Here is a 21,434-nt window from a genome sequence, read left to right on the forward strand (position 1 = left end):
TCTTGCATTAAGCATGTGCCACAAGACAGATCGAGGACGGAGTTGCTGGTGCACGTTCTCTCAAAATCATCTTTAGAATAGTTGGGACAGCAAGTCTGAGGTTAGTTTGTGCAAAACAAGTTTGGGTTGCAATATCTGCTCTTTTTAGAGTAGATTTTTGCATTCCACTGGTACACCTGCCATCCCGCTCCCAGGAGGCACCAAGGAGCTGCGGGGAAATCGCAGCTTTTGTCCCCGGTCTCGTGACGTGTATTGGCAACGTCCGTGTTCACACGAGGCTCCGTCCTGAGTGCGGGCACATGGGGCTGATCCCACAGCCCTTCAGTGTCAGGGCTTTGACCACCATCGCCTCCAGGCCTGATGCAAAATGGCGTTTTAAAAGGAAAGCCATCTACACGTAGAACATAAGGTCCCCCAGAGTCCTATGGATCTCTTCTCAAATACTGCCAGGAGTACAATTTCACGTGTCCTGTGCTTGTTAGATTTCCAAAAAGATAGTTCTGATACTACCAGAAGAGCCAAAGGAAAACAAAGCTGATAACTTTTTAATTTTTCCAAAGTTAAAATGTGCAGACCCTGAAAAGCAGAAATGCTTCTATGTCAGGAGATAGTGCTTTAATTTATTCTGTCAGCTAATCTGTAAAAGCCACCTTTTCACTAATGCTAGTGTTTGCATTAGTGCTGCGGTTCAGGGTGAGCTGCATTTTCCAAATTATCTTTTTAATGTCATTTGACTTCTCAAATTTTTGCAGTATTTCTTTGCAGAAGTGGTGATCAGGGCTCTCATCTGAAAAAACAAAGGCACAGCATTCTGATTTCTGGTGCTCCAGCACCTCTGGGTGAAGAACCTTTTCCTCATGTCCCACTGCCCCTCCCTGGCACATGTTCCTGCCGTTCCCTGGGCTCTGTCACTGTCACAGAGCAGAGCTCACCCTGCCCCTCCTGCTCCTGCTGAGGAACCTGCAGCCCATGAGCTCTGCCCTCAGTCTGCTCTGCTCCAGCTGAACAGACCCAGGGACTGCAGCTGCTCCTCACACGGCTTCACTCCAAACCTTCACCAACTTCATGGCCTCCTCTGGACACTCTCCAGCAGCTTTATCTCCTTTTCTCCTGTGTCCCAGCCCTGCACACAGTGAATGCTCCAGGTGAGGCCGCCCCAGCGCAGAGCAGAGCGGGACAATCCCCCCCTGCCTGGCTGGCCGTGCTGTGCTGGGTGCACCGGGACACGGGTCCCTCTTGGCTCCAGGGACACTGGTGGCTCATGTTCAAGTTGTCGTTGACCAGCACCCCCAGATCCTTCTCTGCAGAGCTGCTCTCCAGCATCTCGTCCCCAGTCTGTCTGTACAGCCAGGGTTGCCGTGTCCCAGGTGCAAAATCCAGCACTTGCTCTTGTTGAACTCCATGTGGTTGGTGAGTGCCCAGTTCCCCCATCTGTCCAGATCCCTCTGCAGGGCCTCTGCCCTCCAGAGTGTCGACAGCTCCTCCCAATTTTGTGTCATCAGCAAAATTACTAAGTAATTCCTCAAGTCCTGAGTTTAAGTCATTTATAAAGACATTGCAAAGTGCTGCCCTGAAGATGGATCCCTGAGGAACCCACTAGTGACTGGTCACCAGCCCGACATGACCCCATTTACTGGAGCCTTTTGAGCCCGGCCCACCAGCCAGTTGCTCACCCACTGCATTGTGTGTTTATCCAGCTGTGTGCTGGACATCTTGTCCAGGAGGAGACTGTGAGAGACACTATAAAAGGCTTTACTGAAATCCAAAAAGATCACATCGACAGGCTTCCCTTGGTCAACTAGGTGGGTAACCTTGTCCATCCTCTTGGTTGTGATTTGCTAGTGTCATCGTGCAGGCATTTTACATTAACTGGCTTTGGTTTATTCATCTTAAGAGTAAATGTGATAATGTACCAAAAAGTGGTTTTCTCCTTACTCGAGATCTTATAGTACTTGAGATATTTGGATACAAGTTATAATCCAAGTACTTGGATCAAAAGATGTCTGAAGTCAGCAAAAGATGTATTGATTGTGGATGTCATTCAGTTCCTGAGCACAGATAGTATAGAAACAGAGAGTGCTGTCAGAAGTAAAAAGTTATATCTTCACTGCTTGGTATTTAATACATTATCTTTCCTGAAGCAGAGCTATTTACCTGTTTCACAGTATAGCCTTTCTTCATTCATTGTCTTCACCATTTCAGTCACTGGAAACCAGTTCCTACCTGCATTCAAATGCTATTACAATTCTCAGTGAAACTGGGAATAAAAATTGCAATATAAGGACACCCACCATTATTTCTTTAATTTTATGGAAGTCCTGTATACAATTTATTAATTCTTAGCTGGCGTTGGCTGACCCTTATGATGGTATAAAAGTCTCATCAGTTGGATGGAACAGGCAGGGATGGGTAACACAGTGCTTGCCATTTATGCAGCTAACTTGATGGCTTTGTTTTTTTTTTTTAATAAAATACAGCATCAGTTCCTTTGCTGTTCAAATCTGGGGCAACACACAGCACTGAATGCACAGTGCACACGCGGTGTGGGTGGGTGGGGGAAGAGCAGACTGATGCTGCCTGCAGCAGCGGGAGTCACCAACACAGTCACAACATGAGCTGAACTTCCGACTTGACAGTAATATTGCAGTAAAAGTATAAAGTTTTTGACACGTCCAATATAATAGAAATCAGCTCTTATTAAAAAAAAAAAAAAGTAGATTTTGAGAGCTCCAACCAGCCTGAATGTTAAGAAAAGACATAAGAGTAAAGCCTTTATCTTTCCTGGAAAAGCAAAGTGACTCTGATCCCTGGGGTCCCCCAAGGCGCCAAACCGGGCTCCAGCCTGGAAGCTGCCGACAGGAGGGGACCTTGTGCTTGTCTGCAGACTGAAATCCCTCACTCCTGGGGCAACGAGCTGCTGCTGACAGCACCCGAGGAGGTCAGCAGCCCCGTGGCTGTGGTCTCCTGCAGTTCTGGGCACTGCGAGCTCCTCCTGCCCCTGTGCCAGAGCCCGCAGAACAGGGCAGAGCCGTGGGCCCAGCCCCGGGCGGGACGGTGTCTCAGCCCTCGCACGGAGCTGCCCCACGGGACGTGCTCCCCTCCCGGGAGGCAGCTCCCCGGCTCTGCTCCAGCACCTGCCACCAGCGCCATGAGCCGTCCCCACGCGGCCTCGGCCCGGCCAGGAGGTCACAGTGATTGTGAGGTCACAGAGCCCGCGGTGCCGCACCGGCCATAAGAATCGGCTGCACAGCCCCCAGCCCCCAGTGCGGCAGCAGCAGCAGCAGCAGCAGCAGCAGCAGCAGCAGCAGCAGCAGCACAAGGGCGTTTTGAGCGCACGGGACGATGTTCCCCACCCGCCGCCTCCTCTTCCTCCTCCTCCTGCTGGCCCTGCACGCCGGGCCTGCCCAGGCTGCTCCGTGGCGAGCACGGGGAGCAGGTGAGCGGTGCAGCCTTTCACGGCCCGCGGGCTCTTCTCCCGGGCAGTGTGGGTGATGGTTGTTCCCTCCAGTGCTTTGCAAGGCTTCCTCTGTGTGCCAGAGCTCTCCCGGGAGGGAAGCCCCCAGGGACCCTGTGTTGGTCCATCCTCCCTCAAGAGCTGTTTCTCGTGGCCTGTACAGAGTGTGTCAGAGCAGCCAGAGCTGGCCAAGAGGTCACCGGCCCCTCTGCAGCTTTGGCAATGTCCAACTCCAACTGGCCCTTCCAGTGCCTGCAGTTCCCTAAGGCTGTGGTGGATCCCAGCGGGCAATGGAAACGTTTCTCCTCTGTGCTTGTTTCTAGATGAGGCTGGTGGCAACGATTATCCAGCTTCTTGGCTGGATGTAGTTTCGGAGCCCTTGAGGTATCCTGGAGGTAAGTTCCATGTGAAATGCAAGTTGCCCCTTGTGTGGCCCCCACTCAGACAGGGAGGAGAGCCGAGAGGGAACGGGTCAGGCTCAGTGATGTGTCCCGGGGCGCTGTCCCTTGCCAAGCTGCCTGTGCCGGCCCCTCGGAGCCTGAGCTGCCCCGGTGCCCAATGCCAGGTCAGCGTCTGGCTGGGGTTGAGTCTGGAGCTGCTGTCAGCTCCAGGGAGTCCTTTCTGCCGGCAACTCCGCACGGGCTTCGTTTGGTCCCAGCACGGTGCCGCTGCAGGCACGTGGTGACCCTTTGCCCCACGCTCCCGAACGGAAGGGAGGGACGAGTGCCGCGGAGCAATCCCGTCTTTGCATTGCGCTCCCGGCCACTCCGAGCTGAAGAAGCATCTTGAACTGTGTCACGGGAGCTGGTGTGTCCTGCGCTTCTTTGCAGCTCAGCCTGTGGGCGAAGCTGATCCAGGATCTCGTCTGGGTTCCAGGACCGAGCCCCCAGGACATGCCGTGGGTACGTCATGGCTTTCTCCTCCCTTTGGGAGCTGCCAGCTCCAAGCCCCAAGGTCCGGCAGCCGGGCAGGTCTGCGGGTGTGAGGACAGAGACCTGCTCGTGTGTGTGTCCTCTCCTTGCGCGGTCCCCTCACCGCTTCTGCCATTCAGTGCTGCCCATGCAGATCACAGCAGGTGATGGAAGCTTCTCTGGCTCTTTATTGACAGACGATCCCGAAGGAAGGAACTTTCCAGCTCCTCCGAAGCATGCTGGGCTCCGGCCCGGCTGGCGTCCCAGGGGTGAGCAGTCTGTCTGTGCTGACCTCACAACCTCTGCCTTGTTTTTCTGTAATGGATTAATCTCACATAGAACCAAATTTTGTTTCTAAGGTCTTCCAAGACCAAGAAATGAAGCTGAAGGAGGAAAAAAGGCCCCAGAGCCATCAAAAGTCATGAGGCAACTCCTGGACGAACTGCACAGAGCACACGGTGGGTATATTTTACTCGGAATTAGCTGTGAGGCTCAGCATCTGGAGGTTTAGGTACTGATCTGGACAGGGTGTACAGTGGGAAGGGGTCGATCAGGGCCCCGCTGCAGCGATGCTGGTGTCACACCTTGCAGCTGCCAGAGAGACGGTGCAGGGCTTGTGCGGCCAGTTGTGGTTCAAGCCGAGTGCCAGGGGCAGCTGCTGGGATGGGGCGAATGTGGTCGGTGCTGGTGCTTCCAGGAAGGGCAGGAGGGCCTTGCAGAGGAGTCTTCTCCAAAGGGCTGTTTCCCCAGCTGGCCTGGCTGCAGCTTCTTCCCGTTCTCTTTGAAGGACGGCGCTCAGCATCACCCGACAGTTTGCCCACAATGTGCAACTCAAACCCGAAGGTCACGTGCGATTTCCTGGTGTCCCAGCAGGCGCAGCCCCAAAGCCCAGCCCTGGTTTCTAAACCTTAGCCATGCCTTTGAGAAGTCTTGCCCCCCGAAGATACCATGTCCCTCATGGGGAACGGTTCCATCTGATCCAGCCCTCCCTCGTTCTTTCTCAAGAGACGAACCGCGAGGCTGTGTGGAAGGAGGCGTTTCCAGAAGGAAGCCGCAGCTCCCTGCCCGGCTCTGGTGCAGCAGCAGAGGCGATGCCAGCCGCTGGTATGCCAGGTAATCACTGTCGCATGGTCAGCCAGTGTCACCCGTCAGGATGGCTGTGTGTCAGCAGGCTCTTCCCCCAGTGCCCGCTCTTGCACGTCACCTCACAGCCAAAACACAAAGTGCTTTGGGCTCGAGGCATCTGGGCCACGTTCTGCAGATGATGGGGAATGTGACTGTTGCACAAACGTACCTCCCGCTGTAGCTGCGGCCCAGAGCTTGCCCTGAGTCCCCAGAGGCTCAAGGCACAGGAGCAGCACCGAGCAGGATCCCTCCCGGGATCTGAGGTCCAGAGCGATGCCCTGACCGCCAGTTCGGGCAGCGGTTTAGAGGGAACGTCCCCGTCCCCCTGCATCCTCTGTGCCTGGGCCGTGCTGAGGCTTTACCTCTCGTCTCTGCTTTCTGACAGGGCTGCCAAGGCCCGGAGGTTACCAGCACAGCAGCATAAATGAATTCCATAGGATGAACTCAGGTACTGAGCGTCTTGGTGGGGTCCCTGAACAGGAGACACGTCCCAAAACCCGAGAGCAGCTGCAAGCGGTGCCCACGCAGGAGAAGAGGCAGACGGGGAGAGCAAGGCTCATGTCCCTCTTGAGAGGGCCGGACTCCGTCCCCTGCGGCTGTGGGAGCTGGACCGGGGGCAGAGCTGGGGCTGGCACTTTTGTCCGTGTCCCCCAAAGGAGTGACCGGTCAAGCAGCTGCGCTCCCCCCGTGCTGTCCTGCTGGCCTTCTGGGTTTTGTCTGGTGGGACAACCTGTCCCAAGGGTGGGAGTCCTGTCCCAAAGGGTGGGATGGTGCCTCCAGGCAGCAGCACCAAGGGAAACCAGGAACTCACTGGCCATATCAAAGGTGCTGCAAGCTTAGCAGTGGTGCACAGGATGGACTAACATCTTGATTTTCTCCTCCAGATGTGGTCGGCAAGAGAACCACAGGTGCTCCAAATCCGCGGGGAAGCGCAAGTGGTCTCTTCTCCCAGATTACGAAAAAGCACTGTATGTTAAATGCAATAGCAACCATGATTTCCATGCCACTGGCAATACTGTTCTTCTGTGTTGCGATCTGGCAGTGGAGGACCGTTAAAAAGTGAGTTATTGCTTTTCCCCCCGCTGCTTCCTTAGGTGGCTGATTGTAGCCACAAAGAATTTCTACTCAGGCTGCTGTGGAGTGGCCAGTTCCTGGCTGACCAAAGAACTCTGCTGAGGATTCTGCTGCTGTCAGATGCTTCAGTTGGCCTCTTAATTCCTGGGCCGCCTTCCCAGGAGCCCGCTCTGACTGGGGCCAGGCTTAGCTCAAACTGACCCTGCCTGGGCAAGAGCAGCCTCAGGACTGGCAGGCACAGGCAGACGAGACTGCCCAAGAAAGCGACACTCTCACTGTCACTCGCTCCTGAGCAGTGAACCTGCCCGGAGGAATCCCCCTGCTCGGTGGTGCCATGAGGTGCAGGGGTCCCCTCGGCCCAGGCCGACCAGCAGCTCAGCCCGTGGTGCTGGGGAGCCTTGCCAGCCCTGGCCGTGCTGCGGAGGAGAGGCCCTGTGTCCCGCCTGCAGCTGAGGCCTCAGCAGCCTCCTCTCTCCACAGGCTCCGCGGTGCAGAGGCAGCAGCCAGGCGGTCTGGAATATGGCAGCCGCCCCTCACTCCAGAAAAGAAGACCCTGTGCTGTGGCACCCCTGAGAGCTGCGCCCAACACCAGCAGCCACTGTTGAAGCCTGGAAAAATGGCGCATCCTCCATCCCTACAGCTCCTGTCTCCCCCCAGCACATCACCAGCTGCCTTGCAGCAGAGGGAGCAGAAGAATGGCCTCAATCAACTGATGGACTTCAAGCCAGCACATCCACAATGTCCTGCACCCCTATCGTCTGACAGCCCACCAGCAGCTGCTCTGCAGCAGCAGGACCAGGACAAGGCCTTCAGGCAGCAGTTTGACATCAAGGCAGCACGTCCGGCCACATCACCAACCCCACATTCCCACAGCCCATCCCCAGCTGCCCTGCAGCACTGGAAGCCGTGGAAGGAACCCAGTGGTGTCCAGCTCCCAGCGTGGTGGAGACAAAAACATCCACCATGCCAACAGCTCCCCAAATAAAGAGGGACAGATCTGTTGCACAAGTGTCCCTGTGGTACCAAAATCAACTCGCAGTCACAGCCCTGGATCCCCTCGGGGCAGAGGCAGAGGCAGCAGCCAGGCGGTCTGGAATATGGCAGCCACCCCTCACTCCAGAAAAGAAGACCGGGTGCTGTGGCACTTCTGAGAGGTACACCCAAAACCAGCAGCTGCTGGCCCTGCTTCCAAAACTGGCACATCCTCCATCCCTACAGCTCCTGTCTCCCCCCAGCACATCACCGGCTGCCAAGCCACAGTGGGAGAACAATTACATCATCAGGCAACTTATGGACTTCAAGTCAGCTCGTCCGCACTCCTCACCAGTCGTGTGTCCTTCCGGCCCATCACCAGCTCTGCAGGGACAGGGCCAGGATGGTGCTCTGCAGCATCAGACTGGCGTCAACGAAGCACGTCCAGCCTCGTTGCCGCTCCCACGTTCCTGGAACCCATTCTCTGATGACCCGAAGCTATTGAAGCCATGGGAAAAGCCCAATGTCATCCAGCTCCCATAGTGCTGCTGACAAGTGCCTCCACCATCCCCACAGTTTCCCAAATAAAGGGGACTGATCTGTTGCACATGTGTCCCTGTGGTACCAAAATCAACCCGCAGGCACAGCCCTGGATCCCCTCGGGGTCGGCAGGAGCCGGGCACTGGGCTTCCCCCACCAGCAGTGGGGCCAACAGGGGCTGGGGGAGCCCATGGCCATGGCCTGAAACAGTTGGTGACACCAATGTGACCGACACGCGGTACGGGAGGTGGTGACAGGAGCCCGGCCTGGGCAGTCGCATGGAACGGTGAGGGGCTGTGGGGTGAGGCAGCGTTTGTTGCAGCGGGGTCATCTGGCCATGGACCTTGTCAAATGGGATACCCAGATAAAAGGGAGAAGCCATCCAGAGCACCTCTAAGGATATGAGCCAGACAAGCAAATGCACTGAAGGCACAACAAAGGCCCTCACTAATTAATAGGCCCTTGATGAGTGCCCGTCCCCAGCCCCCCTGCAGCAGCCTGTCTCCTGCAGCGATGCAGGTGCAGGAGCCAGGTGGGAAAATGGCGGCTGCCCCTCAGTCCTGGACAGATGGAGCAGCAGCTGCGGAACCACTGAGAGCTGCACCCAGTGCCAGCAGCCGCTGTTTGAGCCTGGAAAACCAGCCCGTCCTCCCTCCCCACACCTCCCGTGTCCCCCGGCCCATCTCTGGCTGCCCTGCAGCAGCAGGACCAGGACAATGGCCTCAGGCAAGAGATGGCATTCAAGCCAGCACGTCCATCATCCTCACCACTCCCACGTGTCCCAGCCCGTTCACAGCCGCACTGCAGCAGTGGTAGCAGGGGAAGCAGCCCAGCGTTGTCCAGCACCCAAAGTGCTGGATAAGAGTATATCCACCATCCCCACAGCTCCCCAGATAGAGAGGGACTGAGCTTTTGCAGAAGTGTCTACTGGAGGCACGACAAAGGCCCTCACTAATTAATGAGTCCTTCATGGGTCCTAATTGATAGGCCAAGGCCATTACCCCTTGGGGTGCTGCAAAGTATCTGCACATCTGGGTGCTGAGCCCCCTCTCACTGTACAGCAGCAGCCCGGGGCTTCTTAGGCTAAAGGGAGCCTGGCCCTGGTGCTCGTCCTGAGGCCTTCGCTAAGATGGCAGTCGCTTTGGCCCGTTACAGTGTTGCGAGGGAAACGGTTTTAACGCTTCTCCCGGGCAGTGTGGGTGATGGTTGTTCCCTCCAGTGCTTTGCGAGGCTTCCTCTGTGTGCCAGAGCTCTCCCGGGAGGGAAGCCCCCAGGGACCCTGTGTTGGTCCATCCTCTCCTCAAGAGCTGTTTCTCGTGGCCTGTACAGAGTGTGTCAGAGCAGCCAGAGCCGGCCAAGAGGTCACCGGCTCCTCCACCGCTCACATCAGTGCTGTAGGTCACAGTGTCACAGGAGAGCACTTGGGGAATTGTCCCCTGCTCGCCTTGCTCCCGCCTGCCATGCTGGGCTTCACCCACAGGCAGGGACCCGAGGCTGGACCAGCTATTGCTCTTGAAAGTCTCCAGGGATGGGGCATCTACCACCTCTCTGGGAAACCTGGGCCCCATTTCCTGAAGCACCCAATGAAGTAGAAACCAGTGCGTCTACCGTCTCCATGGCCCCTGTATCTTCTCAGCCTGTCCACAGAAGCCCTGCAGTGGTGAACTAGCCCTGTTGTCTCCAATACCACCTGGAATCAAAACCAGAGCAGCCATCACGTCCCCAAGCCCATCACCGGCTGCCCTGCAGTGGCAGGATCAGAACAACAAACTCAGGCAGATGTTGGAGTGAAAACCTGTGTGCCCAGGGTCACCACAAGCCCCATGTCCCACCAGCCCGTCCCCAGCCCCCCTGCAGCAGCCTGTCTCCTGCAGCGATGCAGGTGCAGGCGCCAGGCGGGAAAATGGCGGCTGCCCCTCAGTCCTGGACAGAAGGAGCAGCAGCTGTGGTGGCTCAGCAGCTGCACCCAACACCAGCAACCCCTGTTTGAACCTGCTAACCCAGCACATCCCCTCTCCCCACGGCTCCCATGGCTCACCAGACCTTTCTTGGCAGCCCTGAAGCTGTGGGCACAGCCCAGTGGCCTCCAGCTCCCAATGGAGTGCAGAACAGTGCCTTCACCATTTTGTGGCACATGCAACCCCCAGCCCGTTCCCGTCTGCCTTTCAGCCGCAGGACCAGAAAAACCACCTCCAGCAGATGATGGAATAAAAATCCGTGCACCCAATATTGCCATAAACCCCATGTCCCCCCAGACAATCCCCAGCCGTAGTGCAGCAGCAGAACAAGCTGAGTGTCCTCAAGTACCTGATGAGATAGAGAGGGTCCATCCTCTCCATGGCCCCAGCGTCCACCCAGCCTGTCACTGGCTGCCCTGCATGGGCATGACCTGGACAATGGCCTCCAGCAGGAGATGGACTTCAATCCCGCACGTCCAAAATCATGTGGGCCCCAAAGGCCCCAAGCCCGTCCCCAGATACCCCGCTGCAGTGGAACCAGCCCCGTGTCCTCAATGTCCTCCGGTTGGGTGGAGATCAGTCCTTACATGGCCCCTGCATCCCCACAGCCCATCCCCAGGGCCCTGCAGTGGTGAGACCAGCCCCACGGCTTCCAATACCAGCCCGATTCAAAGCCAGAACGTCTGTCATGCCCATGGCCTCCTTGGCCCTCCAGCCCGTTCTTGGCTGAAGGAACCACGGGTGCTCCCAATCCCCAGTGGAGCGCAAGTGTTCTCTGCCCTGAAGTTATGGGAAAGCGCTATATCATATTCACAGTAGCAACCCTGATTTCCATGCCACTGGCAATAGTGTTGTTCTGTGTCAAGATCAGGCAGTGGAGGACGGCTAAAAAGTGAGTTATTGCTTTTCCCCCCACTGCTTCCTTAGGTGGCTGCTTGTAGCCACAAAGAATTTCTACTCAGGCTGCTGCGGAGTGGCCAGTTCCTGGCTGACCAAAGAACTCTGCTGAGGATTCTGCTGCTGTCAGATGCTTCAGTTGGCCTCTTAATTCCTGGGCTGCCTTCCCAGGAGCCCGCTCTGACTGGGGCCAGGCTTGGCTCAAACTGACCCTGCCTGGGCAAGAGCAGCCCCAGGACTGGCAGGCACAGGCAAAGCCAGGGCAGGACGAGGAGGAGCAGGGGACGAGATTGCCCAAGAAAGCCACACTCTCACTGTCACCCGCTCCTAAGCAGTGAACCTGCCCAGAGGAATCCCCCTGCTCAGTGGTGCCATGAGGTGCAGGGGTCCACTGGCTGTTCTGCAGCAGCAGGATGAGAACAAAGGCCTCCAACAGACACTGGAATCAAAACCTGCGCACCCACCATAGCCACAACCTCCACGTCCCCCCAGCCCGTCCCCAGCCCCCCTGCAGCAGCCTGTCTCCTGCAGCGATGCAGGTGCAGGAGCCAGACGGGAAAATGGCGGCTGCCCCTCAGTCCTGGACAGATGGAGCAGCAGCTGCGGCACCGCTGAGAGCTGAACCCAGTGCCAGCAACCCCTGTTTGAGCCTGGAAAACCAGCCCGTCCTCCCTCCCCACACCTCCCGTGTCCCCCGGCCCATCTCTGGCTGCCCTGCAGCAGCAGGACCAGGACAATGGCCTCAGGCAAGAGATGGCATTCAAGCCAGCACGTCCATCATCCTCACCACTCCCACGTGTCCCAGCCCGTTCACAGCCGCACTGCAGCAGTGGTAGCAGGGGAAGCAGCCCAGCGTTGTCCAGCACCCAAAGTGCTGGATAAGAGTATATCCACCATCCCCACAGCTCCCCAGATAGAGAGGGACTGAGCTTTTGCAGAAGTGTCTACTGGAGGCACGACAAAGGCCCTCACTAATTAATGAGTCCTTCATGGGCTCTAATTGACAGGCCAAGGCCATCACCCCTTGGGATGCTGCAAAGTATCTTCACATCTGGGTGCTGAGCCCCCTCTCACTCTACAGCAGCAGCCCGGGGCTTCTTAGGCTAAAGGGAGCCTGGGCCTGGTGCTCGTCCTGAGGCCTTGGCTAAGATGGCAGTCGCTTTGGCCCGTTACAGTGTTGCGAGGGAAACAGTTTTAACGCTTCTCCCGGGCAGTGTGGGTGACGGTTGTTCCCTCCAGTGCTTTGCGAGGCTTCCTCTGTGTGCCAGAGCTCTCCCGGGAGGGAAGCCCCCAGGGACCCTGTGTTGGTCCATCCTCTCCTCAAGAGCTGTTTCTCGTGGCCTGTACAGAGTGTGTCAGAGCAGCCAGAGCCGGCCAAGAGGTCACCGGCTCCTCCACCGCTCACATCAGTGCTGTAGGTCACAGTGTCACAGGAGAGCACTCGGGGAATTGTCCCCTGCTCGCCTTGCTCCCGCCTGCCATGCTGGGCTTCACCCACAGGCAGGGACCCGAGGCTGGACCAGCTATTGCTCTTGAAAGTCTCCAGGGATGGGGCATCTACCACCTCTCTGGGAAACCTGGGCCAGTCCTCAAGCACCCCATGGGGTACAGGCCAGGGCGTCCACCATCTCCATGGCCCCTGTGTCCTCTCAGCCCGACCCCAGAAGCCCTGCAGTGGTGAATCAGCCCCGTGGCCTCCAACACCAGCTGGAATCAAAAACAGAGAAGCCATCATCCCCATGGCCTTCATGTCCCCCAGGCCATCACCGGCTGCCCTGCAGTGGCAGATCCAGAACAATGAACTCCAGCAGACATAGTAATCAAATCCTGCATGCCCACGGTCGCCACAACCTCCACGTCCCCCCAGCCCATCCCCAGCCCCCCTGCAGCAGCCTGTCTCCTCCAGCGATGCAGATGCAGGAGCCAGGATGGAAAATGGCGGCCGCCCTTCACTCCTGGACAGAAAGAGCAGCAGCTGTGGCAGATCTGAGAGCTGCACCCAACACCAGCAGCTTCCATTCCAGCCTGGATAACTGGCGCATCCTTCCTCCCCATGGCTTCCATGTCCTTCCAGCCTGTACCCAGCTGCCATGTGGCTGTTTAACAACCCCAGCATCCTGAGGCACCCAATGGAGTGGAGCACAGTATACCCACCATCTTGTGGCCCGTGCATCCACCCAGCCCATCGCTGTCTGCCTTGCAGTTGCGGGACCAAGACAGTGGCCTTGAGCAGCAGATGGAATTAAATCCATCATGTCCATCATCCCCTGGGCCCTAGAAGCCCCCCAGTCTGTCCCCAGATGCCCTGCAGCAACAGAACCAGCTGCATACCCTCAAGCACTCCGAAGAAAGGGACCTTCAAAGCTCATCTAGTCCAACACCTGGCAATGAGCAGGGACATCTTCAACTGGATCTGTTGGCTCAGAGACCCCACCAGCCTGAGCATGAAGAAGAAATGGAAAATCTAAGGCTTTATCTTCCCTGGAATAGCAAAGTGACTCGTGATCCCTGGGGTCCCCCAAGGTGCCAGACCGGGCTCCAGCCTGGAAGCTGCCGACAGGAGGGGACCTTGCGCTTGTCTGCAGACTGAAATCCCTCACTCCTGGGGCAACGAGCTGCTGCTGACAGCACCCGAGGAGGTCAGCAGCCCCGTGGCTGTGGTCTCCTGCAGTTCTGGGCACTGTGAGCTCCTCCTGCCCCTGTGCCAGAGCCCGCAGAACAGGGCAGAGCCGTGGGCCCAGCCCCGGGCGGGACGGTGTCTCAGCCCTCGCACGGAGCTGCCCCACGGGACGTGCTCCCCTCCCGGGAGGCAGCTCCCCGGCTCTGCGATGTGGGACAGGATTTGGCTGGCCTCAGTAAAACTCCCTGCACTTATCAATTGCTAAAAGGAGATGTGCTGGAACTTGTCACAGGCCATGGGAAGGATAGAGGTGAGAACCTTAATTAGAAGTTGTGGAGAGTGCTGATTCTATGTTTAGACAAGGTTCACAAGTTGATAAGGTTGTCCTGTAAAAAGGGGACTCTTGTTTTTGCTCTTGTTTTGCACAGGGAAGATTGCTTGGGTCAGGGTAGTAACTGTTTAAGAAAATGTGTCAGACCAATAAGTATGTAACACGGCAACAGAAACACCGATCAGCTCGCAGCACGTTGCTGAGGAAAAGTATAAATGTATGTGAAGCACACTAATAAAGCGGACATTTTGTTTGCATCAAACTGCGTCCCATCTCTCAATCACGGCTCTGCTCCAGCACCTGCCACCAGCGCCATTAGCCGTCCCCACGCGGCCTCGGCCCGGCCAGGAGGTCACAGTGATTGTGAGGTCACAGAGCCCGCGGTGCCGCACCAACCACAAGAAGCAGCCGCACAGCCCCCGGCCCCCAGTGCAGCAGCAGCAGCAGCAGCAGCAGCAGCAGCAGCAGCAGCAGCAGCACAAGGGCGTTTTGAGCGCACGGGACGATGTTCCCCACCCGCCGCCTCCTCTTCCTCCTCCTCCTGCTGGCCCTGCACGCCGGGCCTGCCCAGGCTGCTCCGTGGCGAGCACGGGGAGCAGGTGAGTGGTGCAGCCTTTCACGGCCCGCGGGCTCTTCTCCCGGGCAGTGTGGGTGATGGTTGTTCCCTCCAGTGCTTTGCGAGGCTTCCTCTGTGTGCCAGAGCTCTCCCGGGAGGGAAGCCCCCAGGGACCGTCTGTTGGTCCATCCTCCCTCAAGAGCTGTTTCTCGTGGCCTGTACAGAGTGTGTCAGAGCAGCCAGAGCTGGCCAAGAGGTCACCGGCCCCTCTGCAGCTTTGGCAATGTCCAAGTCCAACTGGCTCCCACGTGGCTGCCAGACCCCCTTCCAGTGCCTGCAGTTCCCTAAGGCTGTGGTGGATCCCAGCGGGCAATGGAAACGTTTCTCCTCTGTGCTTGTTTCTAGATGAGGCTGGTGGCAACGATTATCCAGCTTCTTGGCTGGATGTAGTTTCGGAGCCCTTGATTTATCCTGGAGGTAAGTTCCATGTGAAATGCAAGTTGCCCCTTGTGTGGCCCCCACTCAGACAGGGAGGAGAGCCGAGAGGGAAGGGGTCAGGCTCAGTGATGTGTCCCGGGGCGCTGTCCCTTGCCAAGCTGCCTGTGCCGGCCCCTCGGAGCCTGAGCTGCCCCGGTGCCCAATGCCAGGTCAGCGTCTGGCTGGGGTCGAGTCTGGAGCTGCTGTCAGCTCCAGGGAGTCCTTTCTGCCGGCAACTCCGCACGGGCTTCGTTTGGTCCCAGCACGGTGCCGCTGCAGGCACGTGGTGACCCTTTGCCCCACGCTCCCGAGCGGAAGGGAGGGACGAGTGCCGCGGAGCAATCCCGTCTTTGCATTGCGCTCCCGGCCACTCCGAGCTGAAGAAGCATCTTGAACTGTGTCATGGGAGCTGGTGTGTCCTGCGCTTCTTTGCAGCTCAGCCTGTGGGCGAAGCTGATCCAGGATCTCGTCTGGGTTCCAGGACCGAGCCCCCAGGACATGCCGTGGGTACGTCATGGCTTTCTCCTCCCTTTGGGAGCTGCCAGCTCCAAGCCCCAAGGTCCGGCAGCCGGGCAGGTCTGCGGGTGTGAGGACAGAGACCTGCTCGTGTGTGTGTCCTCTCCTTGCGCGGTCCCCTCACCGCTTCTGCCATTCAGTGCTGCCCATGCAGATCACAGCAGGTGATGGAAGCTTCTCTGGCTCTTTATCAACAGATGATTCCACAGGAAGGACTTTTCAGGCTCCTCGGAAGCGTGCTGGGCTCCAGCCCGGCTGGCATCCCAGGGGTGAGCAGTCTGTCTGTGCTGACCTCACAACCTCTGCCTTGTTTTTCTGTAATGGATTAATCTCACATAGAACCAAATTTTGTTTCTAAGGTCTTCCAAGACCAAGAAATGAAGCTGAAGGAGGAAAAAAGGCCCCAGAGCCATCAAAAGTCATGAGGCAACTCCTGGACGATCTGTACAGAGCACACGGTGGGTATATTTTACTCGGAATTAGCTGTGAGGCTCAGCATCTGGAGGTTTAGGTACTGGTCTGGACAGGCTGGAAGGGGTCGGTCAGGGCCCCGCTGCAGAGATGCTGGTGTCACGCCTTGCAGCTGCCAGAGAGATGGTGCAGGGCTTGTGCGGCCAGTTGTGGTTCAAGCCGAGTGCCAGGGGCAGCTGCTGGGATGGGGCGAATGTGGTCGGTGCTGGTGCTTCCAGGAAGGGCAGGAGGGCCTTGCAGAGGAGTCTTCTCCAAAGGGCTGTTTCCCCAGCTGGCCTGGCTGCAGCTTCTTCCCGTTCTCTTTGAAGGACGGCGCTCAGCATCACCCGACAGTTTGCCCACAATGTGCAACTCAAACCCGAAGGTCACGTGCGATTTCCTGGTGTCCCAGCAGGCGCAGCCCCAAAGCCCAGCCCTGGTTTCTAACCCTTAGCCATGCCTTTGAGAAGTCTTGCCCCCCAAAGATACCATGTCCCTCATGGGGAACGGTTCCATCTGATCCAGCCCTCCCTCTTTCTTTCTCAAGACACGAACCGCGAGGCTGTGTGGAAGGAGGCGTTTCCAGAAGGAAGCCGCAGCTCCCTGCCCGGCTCTGGTGCAGCAGCAGAGGCGATGCCAGCCGCTGGTATGCCAGGTAATCACTGTCGCATGGTCAGCCAGTGTCACCCGTCAGGATGGCTGTGTGTCAGCAGGCTCTTCCCCCAGTGCCCGCTCTTGCACGTCACCTCACTACCAAAACACAAAGTGCTTTGGGCTCGAGGCATCTGGGCCACGTTCTGCAGATGATGGGGAATGTGACTGTTGCACAAACGTACCTCCCGCTGTAGCTGCGGCCCAGAGCTTGCCCTGAGTCCCCAGAGGCTCAAGGCACAGGAGCAGCACCGAGCAGGATCCCTCCCGGGATCTGAGGTCCAGAGCGATGCCCTGACCACCAGTTTGGGCAGCGGTTTAGAGGGAACTTCCCCGTCCCCCTGCATCCTCTGTGCCTGGGCCGTGCTGAGGCTTTACCTCTGTCTCTGCTTTCTGACAGGGCTGCCAAGGCCCGGAGGTTACCAGCACAGCAGCATAAATGAATTCCATAGGATGAACTCAGGTACTGAGCGTCTTGGTGGGGTCCCTGAACAGGAGACACGTCCCAAAACCCGAGAGCAGCTGCAAGCGGTGCCCACGCAGGAGAAGAGGCAGACGGGGAGCGCAAGGCTCATGTCCCTCTTGAGAGGGCCGGACTCCGTCCCCTGCGGCTGTGGGAGCTGGACCGGGGGCAGAGCTGGGGCTGGCACTTTTGTCCGTGTCCCTCAAAGGAGCGACCGGTCAAGCAGCTGCGCTCCCCCCGTGCTGTCCTGCTGGCCTTCTGTGTTTTGTTTAGTGGGACAACCTGTCCCAAAGGGTGGGAGTCCTGTCCCAAAGGGTGGGATGGTGCCTCCAGGCAGCAGCACCAAGGGAAACCAGGAACTCACTGGCCATATCAAAGGTGCTGCAAGCTTAGCAGTGGTGCACAGGATGGACTAACATCTTGAATTTCTCCTCCAGATGTGGTTCACAAGACAACCACAGGTGCTCCCAATCCCCAGGGGAGCACAAGTTTTTTCTGCCACGAAGTTATGGGAAAGCGCTGTGTCATATTCACAGTAGCAACCATGATTTCCATACCACTGGCAATAGTGTTCTTCTGTGTCGCCATCTGGCAGTGGAGGACGGCTAGAAAGTGAGTTATTATTTTCCCCCCACTGCTTCCTTAGGTGGCTGATTGTAGCCACAAAGAATTTCTACTCAGGCTGCTGCGGAGTGGCCAGTTCCTGGCTGACCAAAGAACTCTGCTGAGGATTCTGCTGCTGTCAGATGCTTCAGTTGGCCTCTTAATTCCTGGGCTGCCTTCCCAGGAGCCCGCTCTGACTGGGGCCAGGCTTAGCTCAAACTGACCCTGCCTGGGCAAGAGCAGCCTCAGGACTGGCAGGCACAGGCAGACGAGACTGCCCAAGAAAGCGACACTCTCACTGTCACCCGCTCCTGAGCAGGGAACCTGCGCGGAGGAATCCCCCTGCTCGGTGGTGCCATGAGGTGCAGGGGTCCCCCTCGGCCCAGGCGGGCCAGCAGCTCAGCCCGTGGTGCTGGGGAGCCTTGCCAGCCCTGGCCGTGCTGCGGAGGAGAGGCCCTGTGTCCCGCCTGCAGCTGAGGCCTCAGCAGCCTCCTCTCTCCACAGGCTCCGCAGTGCAGAGGCAGCAGCCAGGCGGTCTGGAATATGGCAGCCACCCCTCACTCCAGAAAAGAAGACCGGGTGCTGTGGCACTTCTGAGAGGTACACCCAAAACCAGCAGCTGCTGGCCCTGCTTCCAAAACTGGCACATCCTCCATCCCTACAGCTCCTGTCTCCCCCCAGCACATCACCGGCTGCCAAGCCACAGTGGGAGAACAATTACATCATCAGGCAACTTATGGACTTCAAGTCAGCTCGTCCGCACTCCTCACCAGTCGTGTGTCCTTCCGGCCCATCACCAGCTCTGCAGGGACAGGGCCAGGATGGTGCTCTGCAGCATCAGACTGGCGTCAACGAAGCACGTCCAGCCTCGTTGCCGCTCCCACGTTCCTGGAACCCATTCTCTGATGACCCGAAGCTATTGAAGCCATGGGAAAAGCCCAATGTCATCCAGCTCCCATAGTGCTGCTGACAAGTGCCTCCACCATCCCCACAGTTTCCCAAATAAAGGGGACTGATCTGTTGCACATGTGTCCCTGTGGTACCAAAATCAACCCGCAGGCACAGCCCTGGATCCCCTCGGGGTCGGCAGGAGCCGGGCACTGGGCTTCCCCCACCAGCAGTGGGGCCAACAGGGGCTGGGGGAGCCCATGGCCATGGCCTGAAACAGTTGGTGACACCAATGTGACCGACACGCGGTACGGGAGGTGGTGACAGGAGCCCGGCCTGGGCAGTCGCATGGAACGGTGAGGGGCTGTGGGGTGAGGCAGCGTTTGTTGCAGCGGGGTCATCTGGCCATGGACCTTGTCAAATGGGATACCCAGATAAAAGGGAGAAGCCATCCAGAGCACCTCTAAGGATATGAGCCAGACAAGCAAATGTACTGAAGGCACAACAAAGGCCCTCACTAATTAATAGGCCCTTGATGAGTGCCCGTCCCCAGCCCCCCTGCAGCAGCCTGTCTCCTGCAGCGATGCAGGTGCAGGAGCCAGACGGGAAAATGGCGGCTGCCCCTCAGTCCTGGACAGATGGAGCAGCAGCTGCGGCACCGCTGAGAGCTGAACCCAGTGCCAGCAACCCCTGTTTGAGCCTGGAAAACCAGCCCGTCCTCCCTCCCCACACCTCCCGTGTCCCCCAGCCCATCTCTGGCTGCCCTGCAGCAGCAGGACCAGGACAATGGCCTCAGGCAAGAGATGGCATTCAAGCCAGCACGTCCATCATCCTCACCACTCCCACGTGTCCCAGCCCGTTCACAGCCGCACTGCAGCAGTGGTAGCAGGGGAAGCAGCCCAGCGTTGTCCAGCACCCAAAGTGCTGGATAAGAGTATATCCACCATCCCCACAGCTCCCCAGATAGAGAGGGACTGAGCTTTTGCAGAAGTGTCTACTGGAGGCACGACAAAGGCCCTCACTAATTAATGAGTCCTTCATGGGCTCTAATTGACAAGCCAAGGCCATCACCCCTTGGGGTGCTGCAAAGTATCTGCACATCTGGGTGCTGAGCCCCCTCTCACTGTACAGCAGCAAGCCCGGGGCTTCTCAGGCTAAAGGGAGCCTGGGCCTGGTGCTCGTCCTGAGGCCTTGGCTAAGATGGCAGTCGCTTTGGCCCGTTACAGTGTTGCGAGGGAAACGGTTTTAACGCTTCTCCCGGGCAGTGTGGGTGACGGTTGTTCCCTCCAGTGCTTTGCGAGGCTTCCTCTGTGTGCCAGAGCTCTCCCGGGAGGGAAGCCCCCAGGGACCCTGTGTTGGTCCATCCTCTCCTCAAGAGCTGTTTCTCGTGGCCTGTACAGAGTGTGTCAGAGCAGCCAGAGCCGGCCAAGAGGTCACCGGCTCCTCCACCGCTCACATCAGTGCTGTAGGTCACAGTGTCACAGGAGAGCACTCGGGGAATTGTCCCCTGCTCGCCTTGCTCCCGCCTGCCATGCTGGGCTTCACCCACAGGCAGGGACCCGAGGCTGGACCAGCTATTGCTCTTGAAAGTCTCCAGGGATGGGGCATCTACCACCTCTCTGGGAAACCTGGGCCCCATTTCCTGAAGCACCCAATGAAGTAGAAACCAGTGCATCTACCGTCTCCATGGCCCCTGTATCTTCTCAGCCTGTCCACAGAAGCCCTGCAGTGGTGAACTAGCCCTGTTGTCTCCAATACCACCTGGAATCAAAACCAGAGCGGCCATCACGTCCCCAAGCCCATCACCGGCTGCCCTGCAGTGGCAGGATCAGAACAACAAACTCAGGCAGATGTTGGAGTGAAAACCTGTGTGCCCAGGGTCACCACGAGCCCCATGTCCCACCAGCCCGTCCCCAGCCCCCTGCAGCAGCCTGTCTCCTGCAGCGATGCAGGTGCAGGCGCCAGGCGGGAAAATGGCGGCTGCCCCTCAGTCCTGGACAGAAGGAGCAGCAGCTGTGGTGGCTCAGCAGCTGCACCCAACACCAGCAGCTGCTGTTTGAACCTGCTAACCCAGCACATCCTCTCTCCCCACGGCTCCCATGGCCCACCAGCCCTTTCTTGGCAGCCCTGAAGCTGTGGGCACAGCCCAGTGGCCTCCAGCTCCCAATGGAGTGCAGAACAGTGCCTTCACCATTTTGTGGCACATGCAACCCCCAGCCCGTTCCCCTCTGCCTTTCAGCCGCAGGACCGGAAAAACCACCTCCAGCAGATGATGGAATAAAAATCCGTGCACCCAATATTGCCACAAACCCCATGTCCCCCCAGACAATCCCCAGCCGTACTGCAGCAGCAGAACAAGCTGAGTGTCCTCAAGTACCTGATGAGATAGAGTAGAGAGGATCCATCCTCTCCATGGCCCCAGCGTCCACCCAGCCTGTCACTGGCTGCCCTGCATGGGCATGACCTGGACAATGGCCTCCAGCAGGAGATGGACTTCAATCCCGCACGTCCAAAATCATGTGGGCCCCAAAGGCCCCAAGCCCGTCCCCAGATACCCCGCTGCAGTGGAACCAGCCCCGTGTCCTCAATGTCCTCCAGTTGGGTGGAGATCAGTCCTTACATGGCCCCTGCATCCCCACAGCCCATCCCCAGGGCCCTGCAGTGGTGAGACCAGCCCCACGGCTTCCAATACCAGCCCGATTCAAAGCCAGAACGTCTGTCATGCCCATGGCCTCCTTGGCCCTCCAGCCCGTTCTTGGCTGAAGGAACCACGGGTGCTCCCAGTCCCTAGGGGAGCGCAAGCGTTCTCTGCCCTGAAGTTATGGGAAAGCGCTGTATCATATTCACAGTAGCAACCCTGATTTCCATGCCACTGGCAGTAGTGTTGTTCTGTGTCAAGATCAGGCAGTGGAGGACGCCTAAAAAGTGAGTTATTGCTTTTCCCCCCA

The 21,434-nt window shown here is 57.9% G+C and overlaps 2 protein-coding genes across 4 annotated transcripts; both read left to right on the top strand.

Moving 5' to 3' along the window:
* Window positions 1–1,781: 1,781 nt before the first annotated feature.
* On the top strand, window positions 1,782–6,546 carry LOC309443411 (uncharacterized protein; the record flags this gene model as incomplete). Its single annotated transcript, XM_082060334.1, has 8 exons — window positions 1,782–1,802; window positions 3,778–3,849; window positions 4,285–4,356; window positions 4,563–4,634; window positions 4,725–4,823; window positions 5,371–5,478; window positions 5,876–6,155; window positions 6,375–6,546. The coding sequence occupies exons 5-8, from the start codon at window positions 4,787–4,789 to the stop codon at window positions 6,544–6,546; spliced, it is 597 nt and encodes a 198-aa protein (XP_081916460.1). The 5' UTR covers window positions 1,782–1,802; window positions 3,778–3,849; window positions 4,285–4,356; window positions 4,563–4,634; window positions 4,725–4,786.
* Window positions 6,547–16,438: 9,892 nt separating this feature from the next.
* Window positions 16,439–18,616, top strand: LOC309443208 (uncharacterized protein). Of its 3 annotated transcripts, XM_082059953.1 has the most exons (5): window positions 16,439–16,536; window positions 16,933–16,995; window positions 17,433–17,607; window positions 18,103–18,198; window positions 18,280–18,616. In XM_082059953.1, the coding sequence occupies exons 1-5, from the start codon at window positions 16,515–16,517 to the stop codon at window positions 18,557–18,559; spliced, it is 636 nt and encodes a 211-aa protein (XP_081916079.1). In that variant the 5' UTR covers window positions 16,439–16,514; the 3' UTR covers window positions 18,560–18,616. The 3 variants fall into 3 exon arrangements, with proteins under 3 accessions (XP_081916079.1, XP_081916077.1, XP_081916078.1); XM_082059951.1 differs by having other exon boundaries at window positions 18,103–18,616; XM_082059952.1 differs by having other exon boundaries at window positions 16,509–16,527; window positions 18,103–18,616.
* The last annotated feature ends 2,818 nt before the right edge of the window (window positions 18,617–21,434 follow it).

This window comes from Streptopelia decaocto (genome assembly GCF_964273445.1).
Source record: "Streptopelia decaocto genome assembly, chromosome: 8".
NCBI classification, from domain to species: Eukaryota; Metazoa; Chordata; class Aves; order Columbiformes; family Columbidae; genus Streptopelia; species Streptopelia decaocto.

What these genes read in the sequence shown, in the direction of transcription:
- LOC309443208 (XM_082059951.1), top strand. Translation starts at nt 16,515, where the DNA reads ATGCCAGCCGCTGGTATGCCAG. An exon ending in ATTCCATAGGATGAACTCAG is followed by an intron (nt 16,996 to 17,432) that starts GTACTGAGCGTC and finishes TTTCTCCTCCAG; the next exon opens with ATGTGGTTCACAAGACAACC. An exon ending in CAGTGGAGGACGGCTAGAAA is followed by an intron (nt 17,608 to 18,102) that starts GTGAGTTATTAT and finishes CTCTCTCCACAG; the next exon opens with GCTCCGCAGTGCAGAGGCAG.